This window comes from Podarcis cretensis, assembly GCF_951804945.1.
Source record: "Podarcis cretensis genome assembly, chromosome: 3".
In the NCBI taxonomy this organism is placed as follows: domain Eukaryota; kingdom Metazoa; phylum Chordata; class Lepidosauria; order Squamata; family Lacertidae; genus Podarcis; species Podarcis cretensis.
The window spans coordinates 46,024,669-46,044,745 of NC_137172.1; the positions used below are offsets into that span (position 1 = coordinate 46,024,669).

At 46.2% G+C, this 20,077-nt stretch overlaps 1 protein-coding gene across 1 annotated transcript in view; it reads right to left on the reverse strand.

Moving 5' to 3' along the window:
* The window catches only part of FMN2 (formin 2), a 180,324-nt gene that overhangs the window by 94,495 nt on the left and 65,752 nt on the right, over positions 1 to 20,077 (reverse strand). Inside the window, exon 6 of the mRNA XM_079969431.1 lies at positions 18,065 to 18,209. Within this exon, the coding sequence (XP_079825557.1) occupies positions 18,065 to 18,209 (145 nt within the window). The remainder of the gene's footprint in view (positions 1 to 18,064; positions 18,210 to 20,077) is intronic.

Genomic DNA, 20,077 nt, shown 5'->3' on the forward strand with positions numbered 1-20,077 from the left:
TATGATAAATCTTTCAAAAAAACCACACAACAAATGCTGTCTTGAATGTTGCCATTGCCCTACACTTTCCATCACTTGACATAGGCTGCAATCCTATACATGTCTATTCAGAAGTATAGGATTCTGGTGTGTTGGGTATGAACGTTTGTACAGTGGTACCTCGGGTTACATACACTTCAGGTTACAGACTCCGCTAACCCAGAAATATTACCTCGGGTTAAGAACTTTGCTTCAGAATGAGAACAGAAATCATGCTCCAGCGGTGCGGTGGCAGCGGGAGGCCCATTAGCTAAAGTGGTGCTTCAGGTTAAGAACAGTTTCAGATTAAGAACGGACCTTAACCCAGGTTAAGTTCTTAACCCGAGGTACCACTGTATATCTTGAGTTCAATGAGGCTTACTCTCAGGTAAGTGTTATAGGCTTGCAGTCTTGAGATCACAGTTCACTTTAAAGGTAAAGGTAAAGGTACCAGTCGTGTCCGACTCTAGGGTTGTGCGCCCATCTCACTTAAGAGGCCAGGGGCCAGCGCTGTCCGGAGACACTTCCGGGTCACGTGGCCAGCGTGACGAAGCTGCTCTGGTGAGCCAGCGCAGCACACGGAAACGCCGTTTACCTTCCCGCTATAAAGCGGTACCTATTTATCTACTTGCACTTAAGGGTGCTTTCGAACTGCTAGGTGGGCAGGAGCTGGGACCGAAAGACGGGAGCTCACCCCGCCGCGGGGATTCGAACCGCCGACCATGCGATCGGCAAGCCCTAGGCACTGAGGTTTTACCCACAGCGCCACCCGCGTCCCTCACAGTTCACTTTAGCTTAGCTTAAAAATGATTTCACTTCAACTTTACGCTCAACATTTATTTTAACATTATTTGTTGATCTTAGCACAACACTTAGTACAATAACCAAGTACAATATTTTTGGGAAAGCACTACTGTAAAACACTCTAGTCTTCACTACATAACACCCATGATGCAAATGCAGCACCCGTGGGCATCGACTTATGCACATGCAACAATGGCAAAGCGACAAAAAGGCAGAGCCTTCCTAACAGTGTTTGAAGCTCCAATTGTTCTAGGCACATTTTGTGACAGGAAATTTCATTAGCGCAAGCAGTTTCCGAGCTCTGGGTGCAGTACTGCGCCTAAGATTTCAGATTCAAACTGCAGAGTGGAAGGAAAGGAGGCCCTTTTTCTGCCTCCCCGCCTCCAGCTACTCTCTGAAGACTGGAGAAGAGACCCTTATTGGGGGGGGGGGGCAGGGGAAGGATTAGAACATGTGAAAAATGAACATAATAGTTTAGCTGCAGTTAGTTCATTTTCAGCTTTGTATTCTTGTTATAAAAAAGCACACCTAGACATTCCGTTGTTACGGCCATAACCTAGATTTAAGGTACCATTTAGCTCCTAGCTTTCATATCTCATGACTAGGCACAACAGCCCCAGCCCCCAGGGAATGTGGGAAAGGAAATAAAGACTCTGACAATGTTATGGAATTAAAATTAGGCCACAACTTTATTAAACTTCTGAATGTAGGGAGACCTTGGCTTAGGCCTTGGGCATGTATCCCTCCCAGCACCCCAGCCGGGGAACTGGGGAACATCAGGGTAAATGGGATATGGGGATGCTCTGCAAGTGTAGGCAGGCAGCACACAGGGTAGTTCACTGACAACCTTTCAGTGTATAGCCAGTGACACCCATTTATGTAACCCCTTTCAGAGGGGACCCTGGAATCGCCGCCACAGGGGGGTGAGTCACCACTTCACACACACACAAAATTATAGGGAAGAAAAGACTAAAGGATTCCACCCAAGGCCATAACCGCCAAAGTTGTGATAAATTGCTACGGGGAAGACAAAACCTGCCAATGCAGGAAAATTTCTTCCCAGTCCTTCAACAGCAACCAGTCAAAGACCATAGCAGCGCCTGCCAAACAGAAAGAAAAAGTTAACCTGTAAACAAGGAACATTAACAAATAGAGGGTAGGGAGGACCATAAAGAAGGCTGATCGCCGAACAATTGATGCTTTTGAATTATGGTGCTGGAGGAGACTCTTGAGAGTCCCATGGACTGCAAGAAGAACAAAACGATCCATTCTTAAGGAAATCAGCCCTGAGTGCTCACTGGAAGGACAGATCGTGAAGCTGAGGCTCCAATACTTTGGCCACCTCATGAGAAGAGAAGACTCCCTGGAAAAGACCCTGATGTTGGGAAAGATGGAGGGCACAAGGAGAAGGGGACGACAGAGGACAAGATGGTTGGATAGTGTCTTCGAAGCTACAAACATGAGTCTGACCAAACTGTGGGAGGCAGTGGAAGACAGGAGTGCCTGGCGTTCTCTGGTCCATGGGGTCACGAAGAGTCGGACACGACTAAACGATTAAACAACAACAAAGGGTAGGGAGGGTGAATCTCCAGAGCCGTCTGCCTGGCTAATACGGCTCCTCCCCCTATTTATAATGGGTCTGGCCCCACTTCCCAGGAATAATACACTGAGAAGCAGGTCAGCCCGTTTCTACTAGCAAGTTCCCTGGGAACTGTAGCACCGCACACAATCCCACAAAAGGTACCCACAATATAGTGTGAGTGCTCATTCTAACACTGCTTCCTACATAGCACCATTTTTTCACATCAGCATGAAGGTACTGAGTGAAGTCAATCAGAGAGCTGGGTTGCAAAGTAATCAAAATGTTTATAATGCCAACCTCTCTGTTCCCCATCAGAAGCTGTAAATCAACATTTAAAGTTGGTGATGGGCATGATAAGGGTGAACAAACAGACTGTAATCTGCTTTACCATGGTCCCCAATCACACGGAAGGTTTTAATTACATTCAGGTACATTCTGCTGACTTTTCCTGTTCAACATAGGAAGATCAGGGACTAAGTGAAGAGATTTGGGGAATGGGGCTTGTGTGCATGTCTGAAAGTTAATATGTTAAGGATTGCTCCATGGAGTCATCATCCAGTGAGTGGACCATGTGGTGCAGTGAGTGGACACGGGGAATAGAGTCTTTTCAGCCACGGAATGCTATTCAATTAGCCATCCAGCTGGCTCTATCACTGCTTACATTGCAATGGGCAGTGATAGTTTGCTTATTTTAGAAGTCTCTCAGTGAAAATACCAGCTTGTTTATTTTTATGTTTGTAAATGAATGGCATTTCCATACCCAAGTAGCATGAGAAGAGTGTTTTGCTCCTTTTGCCTTGCACAGAATGCAACAGAGGGATTTTCTACCTGGTCACAGCTTAAACCCATCCCCAGTAGTAGCTCTTACCTTATGGGTAGTATGTGTTTTGTATGTATGTGTCTTTCTATTTCTAAGTTGGGCATTACTGCTATACTAATAGAGAAGAGGTGGGGGAAAGTAAGACTCGGTTTCTCCCAAAGTCCAGCATCTCTGCAGAGAATTGGCTTCCCATGCACATAGAATAGTCTTTAAAGAATACATGTGGCGCATTTAAACTTTCTGTGAACTACCTACACGGAACTGTATGATTTGGATGCAAAAATTTTATTCAGGCATTTTTAGGGTGATGCTTCCAAATGGATGAAAACTATGCAGTTCCTTGCTGACAGTTTCTGGCTATGGGTACATCCTTGCAAATAGTTTTTTTTTTTTTTAAAGTTAGATAATATTCTCCAAAGAATTGAAATCACTTCGATCTGCAAGAGCCAATTTTTCAACAACAGTTGTGTTCCTAAGGAAGCAGTCCTCAAGTTACTTATGAGGGATGAAACAAATGACTATGAACATTAATTAGGCTTCCATCTATATACAAGTTCAGTTTGTCAAACTGTGGCCAATTTATAAATCCCTTTCTTGCAATGTTATCCAGGACTGGGGCGGATGAAGAATGTAAGGTCATTGTGATAAGCCATCTTATAAACAGCACTCACAGAAGAGTTAATGTTGCCAAACAATTAAAATGAAGATGATGTTTTTAAAAGCTATGTGGACACAACATCCTTGTTGAATTAATCTGCTGCTTCAGTTAGGGCTCCTTAGATTGCAAACGATTATGAGATTTAGAATAATTAAGCCAACATTAAATCTTACTGATTTCAATGGAACTTAAGTACAAGTGTCTATATACAGGATCATGGCCTTAACTTTCACTACAGTTCTCCTCTCATAAACATTTATTTAGCTTGAGGAGAAAGTCCCACTTTATACTTAGAAGACAAAATCGAAACTAGGAAATGCTCCGGAAAACTATGGCTGGGTAAAGAAAAACAAAAGTTCACCAGTATAAGGATGTGGGTAAGAGAGTAAGCATAAGTGCTTTTGATTTTATAGTAGGTGCAGCTCACAAAGCTGAGTTAACAATGTGATGTAACATTACGGAAGCCCACAGGCTTTTAAGTTACATTAACAGTAGCATTTGTTCAGCACTGTTTGTGATCACTAAAGTTATTATTATTTTTATTTCAGACATTTCTACACCAATTCATTATTTGCACTTTTATGGGGTCTACTAAAAACAACCCCTCCCCCAATGGGACACTCAACATTGGCTTAAAATGTCTGCTGGAACAAGAAAGTCATAGTCATCTGCCTGTAGTTCAGCAGCTTGAACCTGGCTTGGTAACATATAGGCAGGCAGTGCAAGCTTTTAAGCACCAGAGTCATGAGTTGGTGACAGTCTGTCCCCATCAACAGACTAGCTGCATCATTTTGCACCAGCTGGAGGTTCTGGATCAGGCTCAGGGGTAACCCCACATAGGATGCATTGTAATAATTAAGTTTAGAGGTTGCTAATACGTGAATCACCATAGTCAGGACATCCATATCCCATTATGGCTGTAGTTGGCACACCAGCTATAGCTGTTAATGGGTACTCTAGTTTGTCATAGTTACCACTATTAATTGATATATGCTGAGCATCAATTGTCCTGTTACAGTAATGATCAGGCCTGGGTGTGCATAAGGTACTGCAAACATATTTTCTGTGTCTGGATCTGTACATACAGCACTTGTACCACATGTGGGTCTCAAAGGGAGTCCTAGTAAGGGGGGTCAAAGGTGGTAACAGTGATAAACATCAGAAGCATATGTGGGCAAAGGCAGAATCCAGCTACAGGAATGTGATATCTGCATTTTGGCCAGTATGCACATGATCAGTTTCAAGATTATTATAAGTGGCTGCATTTGCATGCAACACTAAGCCAATCTTAATAAGTGATGATATACATGAGCTGCATGGGATGCACAGAGCTCCTTTGCAGCAGCTTCACTCCTCTTTTGATGATGCAAGCAGATGAACAAGCTGGATTGAGCACTTAATCATAGCTTCCCATTACATGTGAACCCATAAAATAAGGTTAATGATTCCAAACAAGCCAGGATATTAAGCCAACTTGAAATCATTTTCTGGTTTGTTTTGAAGCCATTAAACAGTTTCCAGGTTCACATAAAATGAGAAGCTATTGTGCTGTGATGAATCCTGGATTGTTAAGCTGTTCATGTGAAGGGAAGACTGAAGTGGCTGCAAAAAGTCTGTATGCACCAACGTGCATATTCTGGCTTATTTTTCCCCTTCTCCAAAAGTGCAGATAAATGCCTCAGGCTTTGGTGTTCCTAAAGTTATGTTACCTATCTGATGTTCCAGGAAACTGATTTTAATATGTGTTGCTTGGAATCATGAAAGCAAAAATTGCTTATTTGGCCACAGTGATACACACCTTAGTTTCTATTTTAGCTGTAAGCTGCTTTGAGTCCCTTTCAGGGAGAAGGGCAGGATATCAATAAACAGCAACAACACTCAGGCCCTGCTTGTGGGCTTCCACCTGGGGCACTGGGTTGGCCACCGTGAGAACAGGAAACTGGACTCGGTAACCTTTTGGTCTGATCCAGCAGGGCTATGCAATGTATGTATGGCTATTCTGAATTTTGGATTTGCGGGCACCTACTGCAGCTTTTCTTTTGACACAGCAAACTGTTTATATATGAATTGTATATTTTGTATTTTTTAAAAAAGTTATACAACACTTTGAAATATGTTTTAAGCAGTATAGAAATGGTTTAGGATAAAAATAAATATTTGTATAAAGACTAGTCTTGTTGCCCTCCACTACCTTTGAAAATACTGCTTAATGGAACAGGAAATACAGGGGTACCTCGGTTAAGTACTTAATTCATTCCGGAGGTCTGATCTTAACCTGAAACTGTTCTTAACCTGAAGCACCACTTTAGCTAATGGGGCCTCCTGCTGCCGCCGTGCCGCTGGAGCACGATTTCTGTTCTCACCCTGAAGCAAAGTTCTTAACCCGAGGTAATATTTCTGGGTTAGCGGAGTCTGTAACCTGAAGCGTATGTAACCTGAAGCGTATGTAACCTGAGGTACCACTTTACTGCTTAAATGGAACAGGAAATTGGATGGTATTCTACTAACTGTCCCATCAGCAGAAAAATTACCTCTAGCACACAACAGGATTTCCACTGCTCTCTTCACCCCTTGTGTGCCCCAAACTCTCCCTAGATTTGCTCAGGAGGGTTGGGAAGACCCCTAGAACAGACTTAAGGTATGCAGGGGTGGGAGGCGGGAAAGTCCTATTGTGCTAGCAGTAATGTTTGTCCTGACAGGACCGTGACTTAGTGCTCTGTTGAATACAACCAATATACAGTACTTTACTCATGCAATCATTTTAATACCTTGAATTCAGCTATCTCTGCTAGATTTGTTAGCTAGTTTATTAAAAGCATACATCTTTCTGTCTCAGTATGAGGCACTCAAGGATGGTCACAAGTATCCTAGCCCTAAACTATTTAGGGCTTCAAGCAGGGGAGCACAAATCCTCTCCCCTACCCTTGCCAGATCTTTTAACCAAAGTGAGGAAGGAATTCATGGACATTCTGAGATTGTAGCAAATGTTGTCTGTATTTCGGGTGTTGTATTGCTAACAAATTCCACTGTGAGGTGGGTCTGAGGCCTAGCTTCTCTTTAAAAATTCTGTCTTCAAGGCTAGACTTTAACAAGCAAAGTGTGCCAAGCCACAAGTTCTTGTTCTTTATAAGAAAAGAAGCCAGCCCTTTGTCCACCTTAGAAAGGAAATAGTATGTACTAAACTCTCCACCCTAAACACCCACTCTCCCCCTTGAACTTTGGGAAGTTTAACACACACCCTGGAAGACCCTGGAATATATGTTTAAATGGTTGCCTGTTATCGTTTTGTCCAGCCCTCCTGTAAAGGTGTGACTACAACTTCAAGCTGAACCCAGAAACAAGCAAACAAACAAACAAACAAACAAACAAAACCATTCCACCGCAAATTGTACAATAATGGAGTGACCTATTCTGAATAAATTACTCTAGTCAAAAAGCTTAATGGCTGAATTAAGCATCAGCTGAAGTTCTTTAAAGGCAGGCCTAAGTTAATATATTTTACACAATTTAAACATGTACAGTCAACACAATGGAAAAAGTATGATTGGTGCTCATCTAAAATGTAGATCTGCAATGGCATAATGGGATCACTTGCTCTACCCTGGTCATGAGGAAGGAGAAGAAACTTTTTGGGAAAGTGCCTGGCTCCAGAAGGGGGCTATCAGTATGACATAGCCTTGTTCTTACCAGATCTTTTGGAGAACCCTTGGGAGAACTGCAATTGGTGGGAATGAATAATGCAGACCTGATGGCTAAGGAGACATTGGGGAATCTCACCCTTCTGTGTGTGGGTTGTAGAAATAGGAGAGGTCTACCAAAAATGGTGGGGATGCGGGCGGCGCTGTGGGTTAAATCACAGAGCCTAGGACTGGCCGATCAGAAGGTCGGCGGTTCGAATCCCTGTGACGGGGTGAGCTCCCGTTGCTCGGTCCCAGCTCCTGCCAACCTAGCAGTTTGAAAGCATGTCAAAGTGCAAGTAGATAAATAGGTACCGCTCTGGCGGTAAGGTAAATGGCGTTTCCGTGCACTGCTCTGGTTTGCCAGAAGCGGCTTAGTCATGCTGGCCACATGACCCAGAAGCTGTACGCCGGCTCCCTCGGCCAGTAAAGCGAGATGAGCACCGCAACCCCAGAATCGGCCATGACTGGACCTAATGGTCAGGGGTCCCTTTACCTTTACCAAAAATGGACTACACTGACTGTGAAGTTGATTGACGACCTGCCGGTGCAGTGTCCATTTGCCTGGACCCAGTGTGATGCAGGTGGTCTGGCTGAGAGGCTCAGGAGGTGGCATTCTACCCAGTTCATAAGTGGGCTGACTCTTGCTGGAGGTCAAGGGATCTGGTGCCAATTGATATACGATTTCACACTGATGCTGTCAGACCACAGAAAGACGTGGAAAGACTGGTGTAGTAGAGGGAAGTGTTGCATATCTAACTGGGACACCCGGAGCTCCAGCCAGTTGACGCTGTTTTGTGCTTCTGATGGGAACTACTTTGCCTGGATCAAGAGATTGGCGCCTGACATAATTATTGTCTTGTGTAGATCCTGGATGGGAGTGTCTTTCCTGCAGTTGGCATCTCTGTTCCACTATTTCATGGCTGCTTTGATTCTTATAGTCACCTTGATATGCCAATGTCTGTTATGAGTGATCACCCACTGGTATGGTAGGGGAGTCTAATGAAGGGTCCTGGCATGATGTTTGGACCATGGAGTGATCTGCACAACCTGAGAATTTGAGCCATCATCTTGATATCCATCTTCTTTGAGGCAATGAGGAGCTCCTGGGGAGGGGAAAGATTTGAGTGGATGCTGCCTCTTGAAACCCCAAGAAATCCTCCTCCTCTGAGGATGATGGAGAGTGAAAAGCATGTGTATGATCAGACTGATTAATATCAGATTCAGCCCCATTAGGGGAGACCAGGAGAACCATATTCTCTGTTAGAGAACGCATGGGCTGGTCGCTTAAAGAAGCGGGAGGCTCTGGTCTGATCACCTAATAGGTGTGCTCTCGTTATATATTTATCTCTTTGCTGTTTCTGGTTTTTGACTGCAGGCAGTGCCATATAGCTATCCAAATGTGTTCTTTTCTTTTAAGCCTTGCAAGCTACCAGGATGCCTCGTGAGCACGGTGGCACCATAGCCCAATCCTGTGACCCCATGATGCCAGGAAGAGATCTTGCAAGCATACATATTTCTGTATAGAGCTCAAGATTATACAATGCAACATTTTATTCTTGATAAAAAGATCCAAAGACCAATCCCTAGCATTTCAAGTTTTTTTAAAATTTAAATAACAATGCTATTGTCGTTCCTTTAGTCCTGTTATATCTGAAAATCAATTGCATGGTATTTTTTAAGTGTTGTTTTTTAAGGTAGCATGGCTGGGAAAAGTCTTTTCTGAAATACCTTAGTCAACTGCTGCCATCAGAGTTTACAGTACTGGATTAGGTGGACCAATAATCTGTAAGGTAGCTCCATATATTCATATTCTTTAATTGAATTCTGTTGGATTTTGTGTTTTGCAGAAAACATGTCCTTTTGCAGACCTTTAAGGGTATCCAGTTCAAATATATATATTTTAAAAAAATAACTATAATAAAGTGCTTTCCATTGCAAAGAAAACAAACATTGCCCGACATTAGAAACCACAACCACTAATATTTCACCACAACTATTGCCTGCCTATTTAACCACCTTTTGCCAAACCCAACCCAGTAGCCATTATTTTATTGTTTGCAGAGGTTTGTTTTGCTAAATCTCATGATATGTTTTTTGGTTGTTTTTTTTAAGGTCAAACTTAACAGCATGCACACCCATCTACTTGAATACACAGCTATCCCATCATATATGGTCTGGCAAGATCTTCAGTGGAAGACAACAGGGGTTAGAACAGTTTTTCCCCAAACCATAAAGCTACTCAAAATAATATATTTAAGAAATCTGGGAAACAATACGGACTTCTGTATAACTGATACTCGGTATAAGTTATGCAGATCAACAAAGCAATGTCAAATGTTTGGTTGATGAAGATATCAAATGGATGCTCATAACAGATTGAATTTCATCATAAAAACAGCCTTGTTTTGAAATACTATATTCTGATACCTACTGTTGGCTCTTCTGCTACTGGGGAAAAAAAGTTTGTTCAATGGAACATGCTGAAATGAAAATAAGAATCCTTATAACTTTGGTTCGTAACTCTAACTCTAACTCTAACTGGAAAAAGCATCAGTACTATAATCCAAGAAGATGTCAAAATAATTACCATATTTACTTGAGTCTAATGTGCACCTTTTTTGCCAAATTACATTGCAAAAATTAGGGTGTGCATTAGATTTGATGCTACATTTACATTTGCCGGCAAATACTTTTTTTGTTTCAAGGTGGTAATCTTTAGTGGGAGTTTACAACATGCATTAGTAGGTGACTATAGTGCCCTGTCAGTTGCAGTTTACCTAGACCAGGGATGTCCAAGATCATGATCTACTGGAAGATCCCTGGGAGGTTTTGGTAAATCACAGTCGATTGCTGGGTCCCTTTCCGTTAATAAATTAACCCCCCCTCCCCACAAAGCTCAACAACTTTGATCTGAACCCCTCAAAAGGCGGTAGATCACTGGCAGCTTTTAATTCTGTGAGTAGATCGCAGCCTCTTGGGAGTTGGCCACCCCTGACCTAGACCATCACATTTTGTAAAGAACAATAACAACAGGATTTTGCTTCAGATATGATTATTACAAAGTCAAATTATAAGGTCCAGTTTCAGTGCTATAGACAAGCCACGTAAATTTAGATGGTCTGTACAGAAATGCATGCAGATGGGCCCAGGCTCAACCCTCCAAGGCTCCAGAATGATAAGGTGGCCAACAGGGAAACCTTATCTTGCACAAACATTTCTAGTGGGATCCACTTTACATATTCTCTAGCACTAAACAAAGCCTGAATGCAATAAGTTTCAATGCTGCTTAATCTGCATAGCCATTATTTATACATCTGTAACTTGTCCCCTTTGTTTTTGTTAAAAGCAACTGTCAGGGGTTCAGGGAGAGAGGCGCAGAGGAGGGAGGAGACCGAGAGTGAGGGAGAAGGATTCCAGCCTGACGAGGAAGAGGACGACAATGACCCGAGATGGTCCATGAGTCCGTCCAGTGAATCGGAGGATTCCCAAAAGGGAGCCTCCCTGGTCAAGCCAAGGGGAGCCCAAGGGGGAAGCAGTCAGGAGCAGGGGAACGTAGGGGGAACCGCCAGTGGGAGTTGGAGATCGAGACCTGCTTCTCCACCGGAACGGAGTGAAGAGGGTGGAGTTACCAGTGTGTCGGGAGGAACAGAACAAGGAGCAGAGGGGGGAAGGAGATCGGGGCAAGACGTCCTGCCGGAAGGGGCGGAAAGCAGTACCGGGAGCAGTGTGGCTGTTGAAAGGAAGGTGAGGAGCAACGTACGCGCGCCAAGTTCAAATGTGGAGGCGCGCGGAAGTGGGGAGAGCTCTGGGGAGGAGCCTGGTGCTAAAGCACGAAGGAGGGGGCAGCAGGCAGGAGAAGACTCAGCCTCTGGGGAGTCCCGGAAAGAGGGAACACAGGGGGGCAGGAAGACCCTGCGGAAAAGGAAGGAGAGGAAAAGGTGGAGCAGCACAAGCCTCTTAAATTGGTGCAGGGGAGGGACGGACTCAGAGGGGACTTCTAACATCTAAGGGTAACAGATGTGGAGCCACGGAGTTTGGATGTAATGACGACAATGATCTTCAATAAAACCTTTAGTATATAACTTGGACTGGACTTTGGTCTCTTGTGAGCTGGGACCCAGGGTGGCTCTGACAGTAAGTCCCCTCCGAAGAACGCAAAAATTTTTTTTTTGCAAAGCTCACGAACGGTGACAGCCATGAGTGCGGAGGAGCAGTTGACAGCTCTGCGAACTACAGTTTCCGAACTCACTGCTGCAGTCCTTGCGTCTCAGAAGAAGCATGACGAAATGGAGAAGCGCTGCCAGGACCTGCAAACCAGGTGGGAACGTGCAAGCAGGGAAGGGATTGGACTTGGACGGAGGGGGGGCAGCCTAGTCACCCACTTCGATGGGAACCTGAAGCACTACCCCAGTTTCAGAGCAGACGTTTTGTATGCATTGCACTTGCTTCGTCATGACTTTAAAGATGAGGAGGAGAGAGTGGGGTTTATTGTTTCTCACTTGCATGGGCCGGCCAGAGACTGGTTGCGCAATTTGTGGCGTGAAGATGGCCCTGCCCGCCGCGATGCAGATGAATTCGTTAAAGCAATGGATGCCTGCTTCCAGTCAACTGTAGATGTGGATCTTGCACGCAGGGAAATTTTTGGGTTGCGGCAAGGCAAAGCCACTGTGCGTCAGTACCATTCCAGATTTTTTGCTTTACTGACTGCGCTAAGCTGGGAGAAGGATTGTGCACCTGTGAGGGATTTGTTCTGGGAGGGGCTCAGCGGTCCCATTAAGGATGAACTTGCCAGGGGAGACAGACCCCAGACCCTGGAGGAGCTTGTGCAGAGGGCTTTGGCGATTGGGATAAGGCACGAGGGACGTCCTTGGCACACTGAGGAAGAACGTCAGGTGCGTCCACCAGCGAGGACGTCTTCTTTCATCCCCAGGGAGTTCAGTCAGTCACATCCTTCGCCACTGGGAAGGCAGGGGGAGGAGCCCATGGAACTTGGTGGTGCTAAGGCTCAAGCAACAGCCAGAGCCCCAGCTTCCGGTGCAGTAAAGGCACAGCCTCCTAGAGGGACCAGGAAGTGTTACATTTGCGACAGTGCACAGCACATGGCGAAAGAGTGTCCCCAGAGGCTGCAGAAACACACTGCAGCTTTAGCAACTGTTGCAGCAGAAATGATGCAAGCAGAGCAACCTCAGGGAAACGACAGTGCCTGGCTGGAAGCAGAGCTGCTGGGGCTCAGCCAGGCGAATCTGTAGAGCAGTCCCCAGCGCTTTTGCAACGCACAGACCCTTTACCACCCAAGCCAGCGGTGCAGCTCACTGCAACACTTCAGTTGCCGAATGGAACCACCCTGGAAGTCCCCATCACGATTGATTCTGGGAGCAACGCAGATTTTGTGGGGACGCACTTTGTCAAGCAGCATCGCATAGCGCTTCTGCCAGCGACAACACCTCTGAACGTAGTCACGGTGGATGGCAGGAAATTGCTAGGAGGACAAGTTGTGCAACAGACGCCTCCCATGGTGATGAGGATTGGAAATCATCGAGAAGTCATCAGCTTCAATGTCACCCGCCTTTCAGACACGCCTATAGTATTAGGCATGAGTTGGCTGGAGAGACACAGTCCTGCTGTAGCGTGGTACCAACGGCAGATCACCTTTTGCTCATCGTACTGTGCTCAACATTGCATCCAGTCCAGCCAGGAGGAGGGAGCTGAGCAGCAGTTGCAACTTGGCATGGTGCAGGCAGTACCCCGCAAGTACGAGGGGTTCCTGGAGGTCTTCTGCGAGAAGGAAGCTGACCAGTTGCCGCCCCACAGGCCTTATGATTGTGCCATCGACCTAGTGCCAGGGGCGCAGTTGCCGACTGCAAAGCTGTATTCCATGTCTGAGGACGAGATGCAAGAACTCAGGGAGTTCATAGAGCACAATTTGAAGCGCGGATTCATCCGAGAATCGAAAGCGGTGGGGGGCAGTCCTGTTTTCTTTGTAAAGAAAAAGGACACGCCCCAAAAAAGACTCATTGTGGACTATCGATTCATAAACAGTAAGACCAAACCCAAGGCCTTCCCCATGCCCAAGATAGATGATCTCCTGGCAACCGTAAGGAAGGGGAAGATCTTCACCAAATTGGATCTGCGTGGAGCGTATAACCTCATACGCATCCGGGAGGGCGATGAGTGGAAGACGGCCATGTTCACGCCTCTGGGCACGTACGAATACAGAGTGATGCCATTTGGTCTCCAAAATGGATCTCACGTCTTTCAAGCATTTATGCATCACGTGCTAGCGGGACTTCTCTACAAGAAATGCGTGTGTTTCCTCGACGACATCCTGATCTTTTCGGAAACGGAGGAGGCCCATGAGAAGGACGTAAAGGAAGTCCTGCAGAGACTACGGGAGAACAAGCTCTACGCCAAGTTAGAGAAGTGCCAGTTTGATGTGACGGACGTGGATTTCCTAGGCTACAAGCTGTCCGACAAGGGGCTGGCCATGGACAGCGCCAAGGTCCGCGCGGTGTTGGACTGGAAGAGCCCTCGCAATCGGAAGGAAGTCCAAAGATTCATCGGCTTCGCCAACTTCTACCGCAAATTCATCAGAGGTTTTGCAAAGGAGACGGCAGCGATCACGGACACTCTCAGTTCCAAGAAAAAGAGGTTCGTGTGGACGGAACAGGCGGAGCGCTCTTTTCAGAAGCTTAAAAGCCTTTTCGCCTCCGAGGAGCAGCTGCTGCACGTGAATCCAGGCAAGCCCATACGAGTAGAGACCGACGCGTCAGACAGAGCGGTTGGAGCCGTACTCCTGCAAGAAGATCCACATGGAAACTGGAGACCCGGTGCCTTTTACTCCAGAAAGCTCAGCAAAGCGGAGCAAAACTACACCATATGGGACAGGGAGCTATTAGCCATTCACGCAGCGTTCAAAGCGTGGCGACATTTCCTCATTGGAGCCAAGCACACAGTGCAGGTCCGCACGGATCACAAGAATTTAGAGTATTGGCGCACGGCGAAACTCCAGAGCCAAAGACACATGCGCTGGGCAGAGTTCTTCGCGGATTTCGACTTCAGGATAGAGTACGTCCCAGGGGACTCCAACGTTATAGCCGATGCGCTCTCCAGGAAACCGCAATGTCTTAAGGAAGCGGCGCCAATAGCAGCCAGGCACATTTTTGCACCGCAGGCGTGGGCGTGCGCTGCCATCGCTGTCGACCTGGACGCAGTGCGACGCGCGTTGCAGGTAGATCAGTTTGCACAATCCAAAATAGAGGAGCTGCGTAGGGGTTCGCTGAGAGACGATGAGTTCCAGTTACGCGACGGACTGTTAACTCACAAGGGTGCCCTCTACGTGCCGAGCGACGAGCTCCGAGCAAAGGTTCTGCAGCAGTTGCACGACGCTCCCAGTGCGGGCCATTTCGGCAGGGAGAAGACAATAGAACTGGTGGCCAGGGACTTTTGGTGGCCCCAGATGCGAGGAGAAGTAGCGGAGTACGTCGCCAGATGTGACACTTGTCAGAGGTCCAAGCCAGTACACCAGAAGCCGGCGGGCTTGTTGGAACCACTGGAAACACCACAGCAACCGTGGGAGAGGGTGGCGCTGGACTTCGTCACTGACCTGCCCAGTTCCAGAGGCAAGACGGCGGTACTGGTGGTGGTGGACTTGTTCACCAAGATGGCGCACTTCATTCCCTGCGCGAAGGTGGCGACGGCGGAACAGACCGCCAAGCTCTTCATCGACCACGTGTTCCGGGCGCATGGGCTGCCGCGGGCCATCCTGTCCGACAGGGGGCGCCAGTTTATTTCCAATTTTTGGCAGAAGCTCCTAGGTATCCTGCGCGTCAAGATCAACCTAGCGTCGGCAAGACATCCACAAACCAACGGCCAGGCCGAGAGGGTCAACGCGATCATGCAGCAGTACCTGAGATGTTATGCAAATCAGCGACCCACAGCTTGGGTGGACTACCTACCGATGGCGGAGTTTGCCTACAACAACACGAAGCATGCGTCGACGGGGGTGACGCCGTTCTTCGCGAACAATGGACGTCATCCCAGGACCTTCCCGGGGTTCGTAGCACCAAGAGAGGGGGAGCCGCAAGAGGCCGACCAGTTCGCTGCAGAACTACAAGAGGTGCACGAGGAGCTGCGGAGACATTTGGAGCTAGCCAAACAAGCATATAAGGTGCAGGCAGACAAAGGCAGAAGAGTGGGAGAGGACATCCAGGTGGGGGACTGGGTGTGGTTAGCGGCCCAGGCGATGCCAACCAAGTCGTTGGCCAAGAAGAAGCTAGGGCACAGGCAGCTAGGACCATACCAGGTGGAGGCTAAGATCAACCCCGTGGCTTTTCGACTGGCCCTCCCCGAAGGTTCCAGAGTCCACCCGGTTTTTCATAGGTCGGTGCTCACTCCCTACAAGGCCCCGCACAGGTTTCAGGAGTCTGAAACAGTACCGCAGCCACGCACAGAGTCACCTAGGAGGGAGGGATCGCCTAGGGTCGAACCACTCAACGAGGTCACAGAGATCCTGGACTCGAGATGGGGGGAAGAGGGAATAGAATACTTTCTAGTCAGAGAGGGTGCACCAGTCAGTGCCAGTGGGTGGGTGCCGGACTACGCTTTAGACGAACCTCTTTTAAAGGACGAGTTCCATGCCCTTTTCCCACATAGACCCATGCCAGCCGAGTACTTCGATGACTGGCTCTTTACCCCCACATGTTCAGGCAGCACTTTCCACGGCTTTTCTTCAGCCGAGGAAAGAACGCCGAACTCAGACTCGCCCAGGGGATCGTGTTCGGGGGTGGACACAGAGCCCTCTTATTGGTGGGATGAGCAACCAGAGGAAGCCTGGCGCAAGAAATGGCTGAAGGGGCCTTGGCAGGCAGCACCAGACGAAGTAGCAATGGAAGAGGGAACTGCGAACATTTTGGGTGAAGAACCCGAATTCGAACACACGTACACCGAGCTGCCAGCAGAGGTCATGGACGTAGCCGAACTGTATCCTGCATCTACCTCCGAGGAGCTGCAGTTCCCACAACCCGCACCCGATGAGGGGGAGGGGGGAAGGGGGGGCTTCGAGGGGGGGATGGATGTCAGGGGTTCAGGGAGAGAGGCGCAGAGGAGGGAGGAGACCGAGAGTGAGGGAGAAGGATTCCAGCCTGACGAGGAAGAGGACGACAATGACCCGAGATGGTCCATGAGTCCGTCCAGTGAATCGGAGGATTCCCAAAAGGGAGCCTCCCTGGTCAAGCCAAGGGGAGCCCAAGGGGGAAGCAGTCAGGAGCAGGGGAACGTAGGGGGAACCGCCAGTGGGAGTTGGAGATCGAGACCTGCTTCTCCACCGGAACGGAGTGAAGAGGGTGGAGTTACCAGTGTGTCGGGAGGAACAGAACAAGGAGCAGAGGGGGGAAGGAGATCGGGGCAAGACGTCCTGCCGGAAGGGGCGGAAAGCAGTACCGGGAGCAGTGTGGCTGTTGAAAGGAAGGTGAGGAGCAACGTACGCGCGCCAAGTTCAAATGTGGAGGCGCGCGGAAGTGGGGAGAGCTCTGGGGAGGAGCCTGGTGCTAAAGCACGAAGGAGGGGGCAGCAGGCAGGAGAAGACTCAGCCTCTGGGGAGTCCCGGAAAGAGGGAACACAGGGGGGCAGGAAGACCCTGCGGAAAAGGAAGGAGAGGAAAAGGTGGAGCAGCACAAGCCTCTTAAATTGGTGCAGGGGAGGGACGGACTCAGAGGGGACTTCTAACATCTAAGGGTAACAGATGTGGAGCCACGGAGTTTGGATGTAATGACGACAATGATCTTCAATAAAACCTTTAGTATATAACTTGGACTGGACTTTGGTCTCTTGTGAGCTGGGACCCAGGGTGGCTCTGACAGCAACCCTTCAGTCACAAAGTTAGCAAGGCTAAAATTATCTAGCTTCCCAGATTTGTCACACACAATTCTATACAACAGCAAGTCATAATGAATGCTTATCATTTCCACTGATGCATAACATTGATGACTGAGGTTTAGATTCCACAAAAAAGGGAAGAATCTCCCCAATTCTTCATGTCCCCCCCTTCAGTCTAGAATCATAGAATTGTTGAGCTGGAAGGGATCCTGTGGACCATCTAGTCCAACTCTCTTCAATGCAGGAATATGCAGCTGTTCCATACAGGGATAAAACCTGCAACCAACTGGGCTGTCCTGTCCTTGCCTTGTCTTTTTTTGTGTTCAGTAGCCTCCACATTTAACTTGCATTTTCTCTGTTCAGGCTACACAATTTATTAATTATTCTCCCCTTTACCCTATGCCTTCACTTCATACAGTGTACATCTTCTCCATGCAGTATATTTAAAGATGTCTGAAGGAAAGGGACTGAACAAATGTAGCACAGGAAAGTGTGTCATGCAGATATACCAACCATGAGTTACTTACAGACAGATCTACTGAACATGCCTCCGCCCTCCTGGCAAGGGTGGCCAATGTTTTTCTACAAAAGGATTGCTCGCCAAAGAAAGATTGCAAGAGGGTACTCACTTGTTTGTTCTTTGTCTTTGTGATGGTGTCCGAAATGGGTTTCTTCCTCTCTTTAACAGCTGTCTTAGAAAACAGTTCTTCAAATTCGTGATAATCTATGGAAGGCTCTTCAATTTTCTCCCACACAAGTGAAGTACTAGAATCTCTAAAGTTAAGCAAAAGACCTATGTAGGACAATGTCAGACTAAAGAATCATAAAATGGTAGAATAACGATAGATAATAAATAATTTAAGCTGCTAAAAGTAGCATTCTTTTTCTTCTAGTTAAACCTGGACTTCTCAAGATGAAATACTGAAATATTGAAGACCCCTATTTTCCATATTAAAGTAAGTTGCAAATTTTCTGTAAAACATACTTTTTAGTAGGGAACTGGTTTCATAGAGTAACAAAAATTGGGATATGCCGGCCATAATTTAAGGAATATTAAGATTTCTATCTGAAGGTTTCTGATCAAAGTCACTATGTCAATAGTCAAGAAAGGTGAGAGGATCTGGAAAATAAGTATTTGCAGATTAACATTAAGTTTAATTCAGCTTAAAAGGCAAGCAAGGAGAAGAAAGAAAAGAAAACACTTTCACAAAACCTAGCATAATGTTTACACAGGGCAATTTTTGGTTAACTAGAACTATTGCAAAGACTTCAAAATTTTGTCACAGACTTCATAAATCAGTGCACAGCTTATGCTGCCTTTGGTTCATATTTGAAATGGATTTGCACTGTGAGGACAGATTGTATTGTTTCTTTATGAATCAGCAGCTTTCTGCTGGTTGAAACACTGGCTACTTCTTGAGAATACTGACATTTTGGATCTGGAAGGGTATGACAACAGTTTTGGTTGGCATGCATATTTATGGTATGACAAGGTAAAGGTGTATAAAAGTTTTAAAAACCATATTGTAAGGAAAGCATTGTACAACGTTTGGATTAGATACAAAGACTTGTTGGAAAGTAAAACCCCTAGGTGGGTGTCACCAATGGAAGCTAGGGAAGTAAAAAAGCTTAATATGGATTCTAAATGGCCAAAATATCATGAGATCATAGATTACGATGGTGAAAGGGTGAAACTTCAGAGTTATGAGAAACTAAAACCTAAGGTTCGAGATTGGTTGCATTACTATCAGATAAATGAGACGTTTAAACAGGACAGGAAAATAGGATTTCAGAAAGAGAAGTCAAAATTAGAAACAGAATTGTTGGAACCCAATACTAAGAATTTATCAAGAATGTATAACTTGCTGTTAAAATGGAATACACAGGATGAAACGGTGAAATCAGCTATGATCAAATGGGCACAAGATATAGGTCATGATATTATGTTTGCTGACTGGGAACAATTATGGACCACCGGTATTAAATTTACAGCATGTAATGCTTTAAAAGAAAATATTATGAAAATGATCTACCGGTGGTACATGACCCCAGTCAAGCTAGCAAAGATTTATCATTTGCCTAATAATAAGTGTTGGAAATGTAATGAGACTGAAGGCACTTTCTACCACCTTTGGTGGACCTGCCCAAAGGTTAAAGCTTTCTGGGAAATGATCTATAATGAAATTAAGAAGGTCCTTAAGTGGACTTTTCCTAAGAAACCAGAGGCTTTCCTTTTGGGTATGGTGGGCCAAGTGGTGTTAAGAAAGGATAGGACTTTTTTTATGTATGCCACTACAGCAGCAAGAATTCTACTGGCAAAGTATTGGAAGACGCAAGAATTACCTACTCTGGAAGAATGGCAAACAAAGGTGATTGACTTTATGGGACTGGCCGAGATGACGGGCAGAATCCGGGACCAGGGGAAAGAGACAGTGGAAGAGGACTGGAAGAATTTCAAAATATATCTTAAAAATAATTGTAAAATTGAGGAATGTTAAGATGTCAGGGGGTAAGAAGTAAAGAATTGCAGCAGTAAACAAAAAAAAAAACTTAAGAAATACTTACGAAAAGGAATTAAGACAATGGACTTAAGGGTTGCTAAAGAATTATTAAACAAGGATGCAGGGATGGGGAGGTATGGG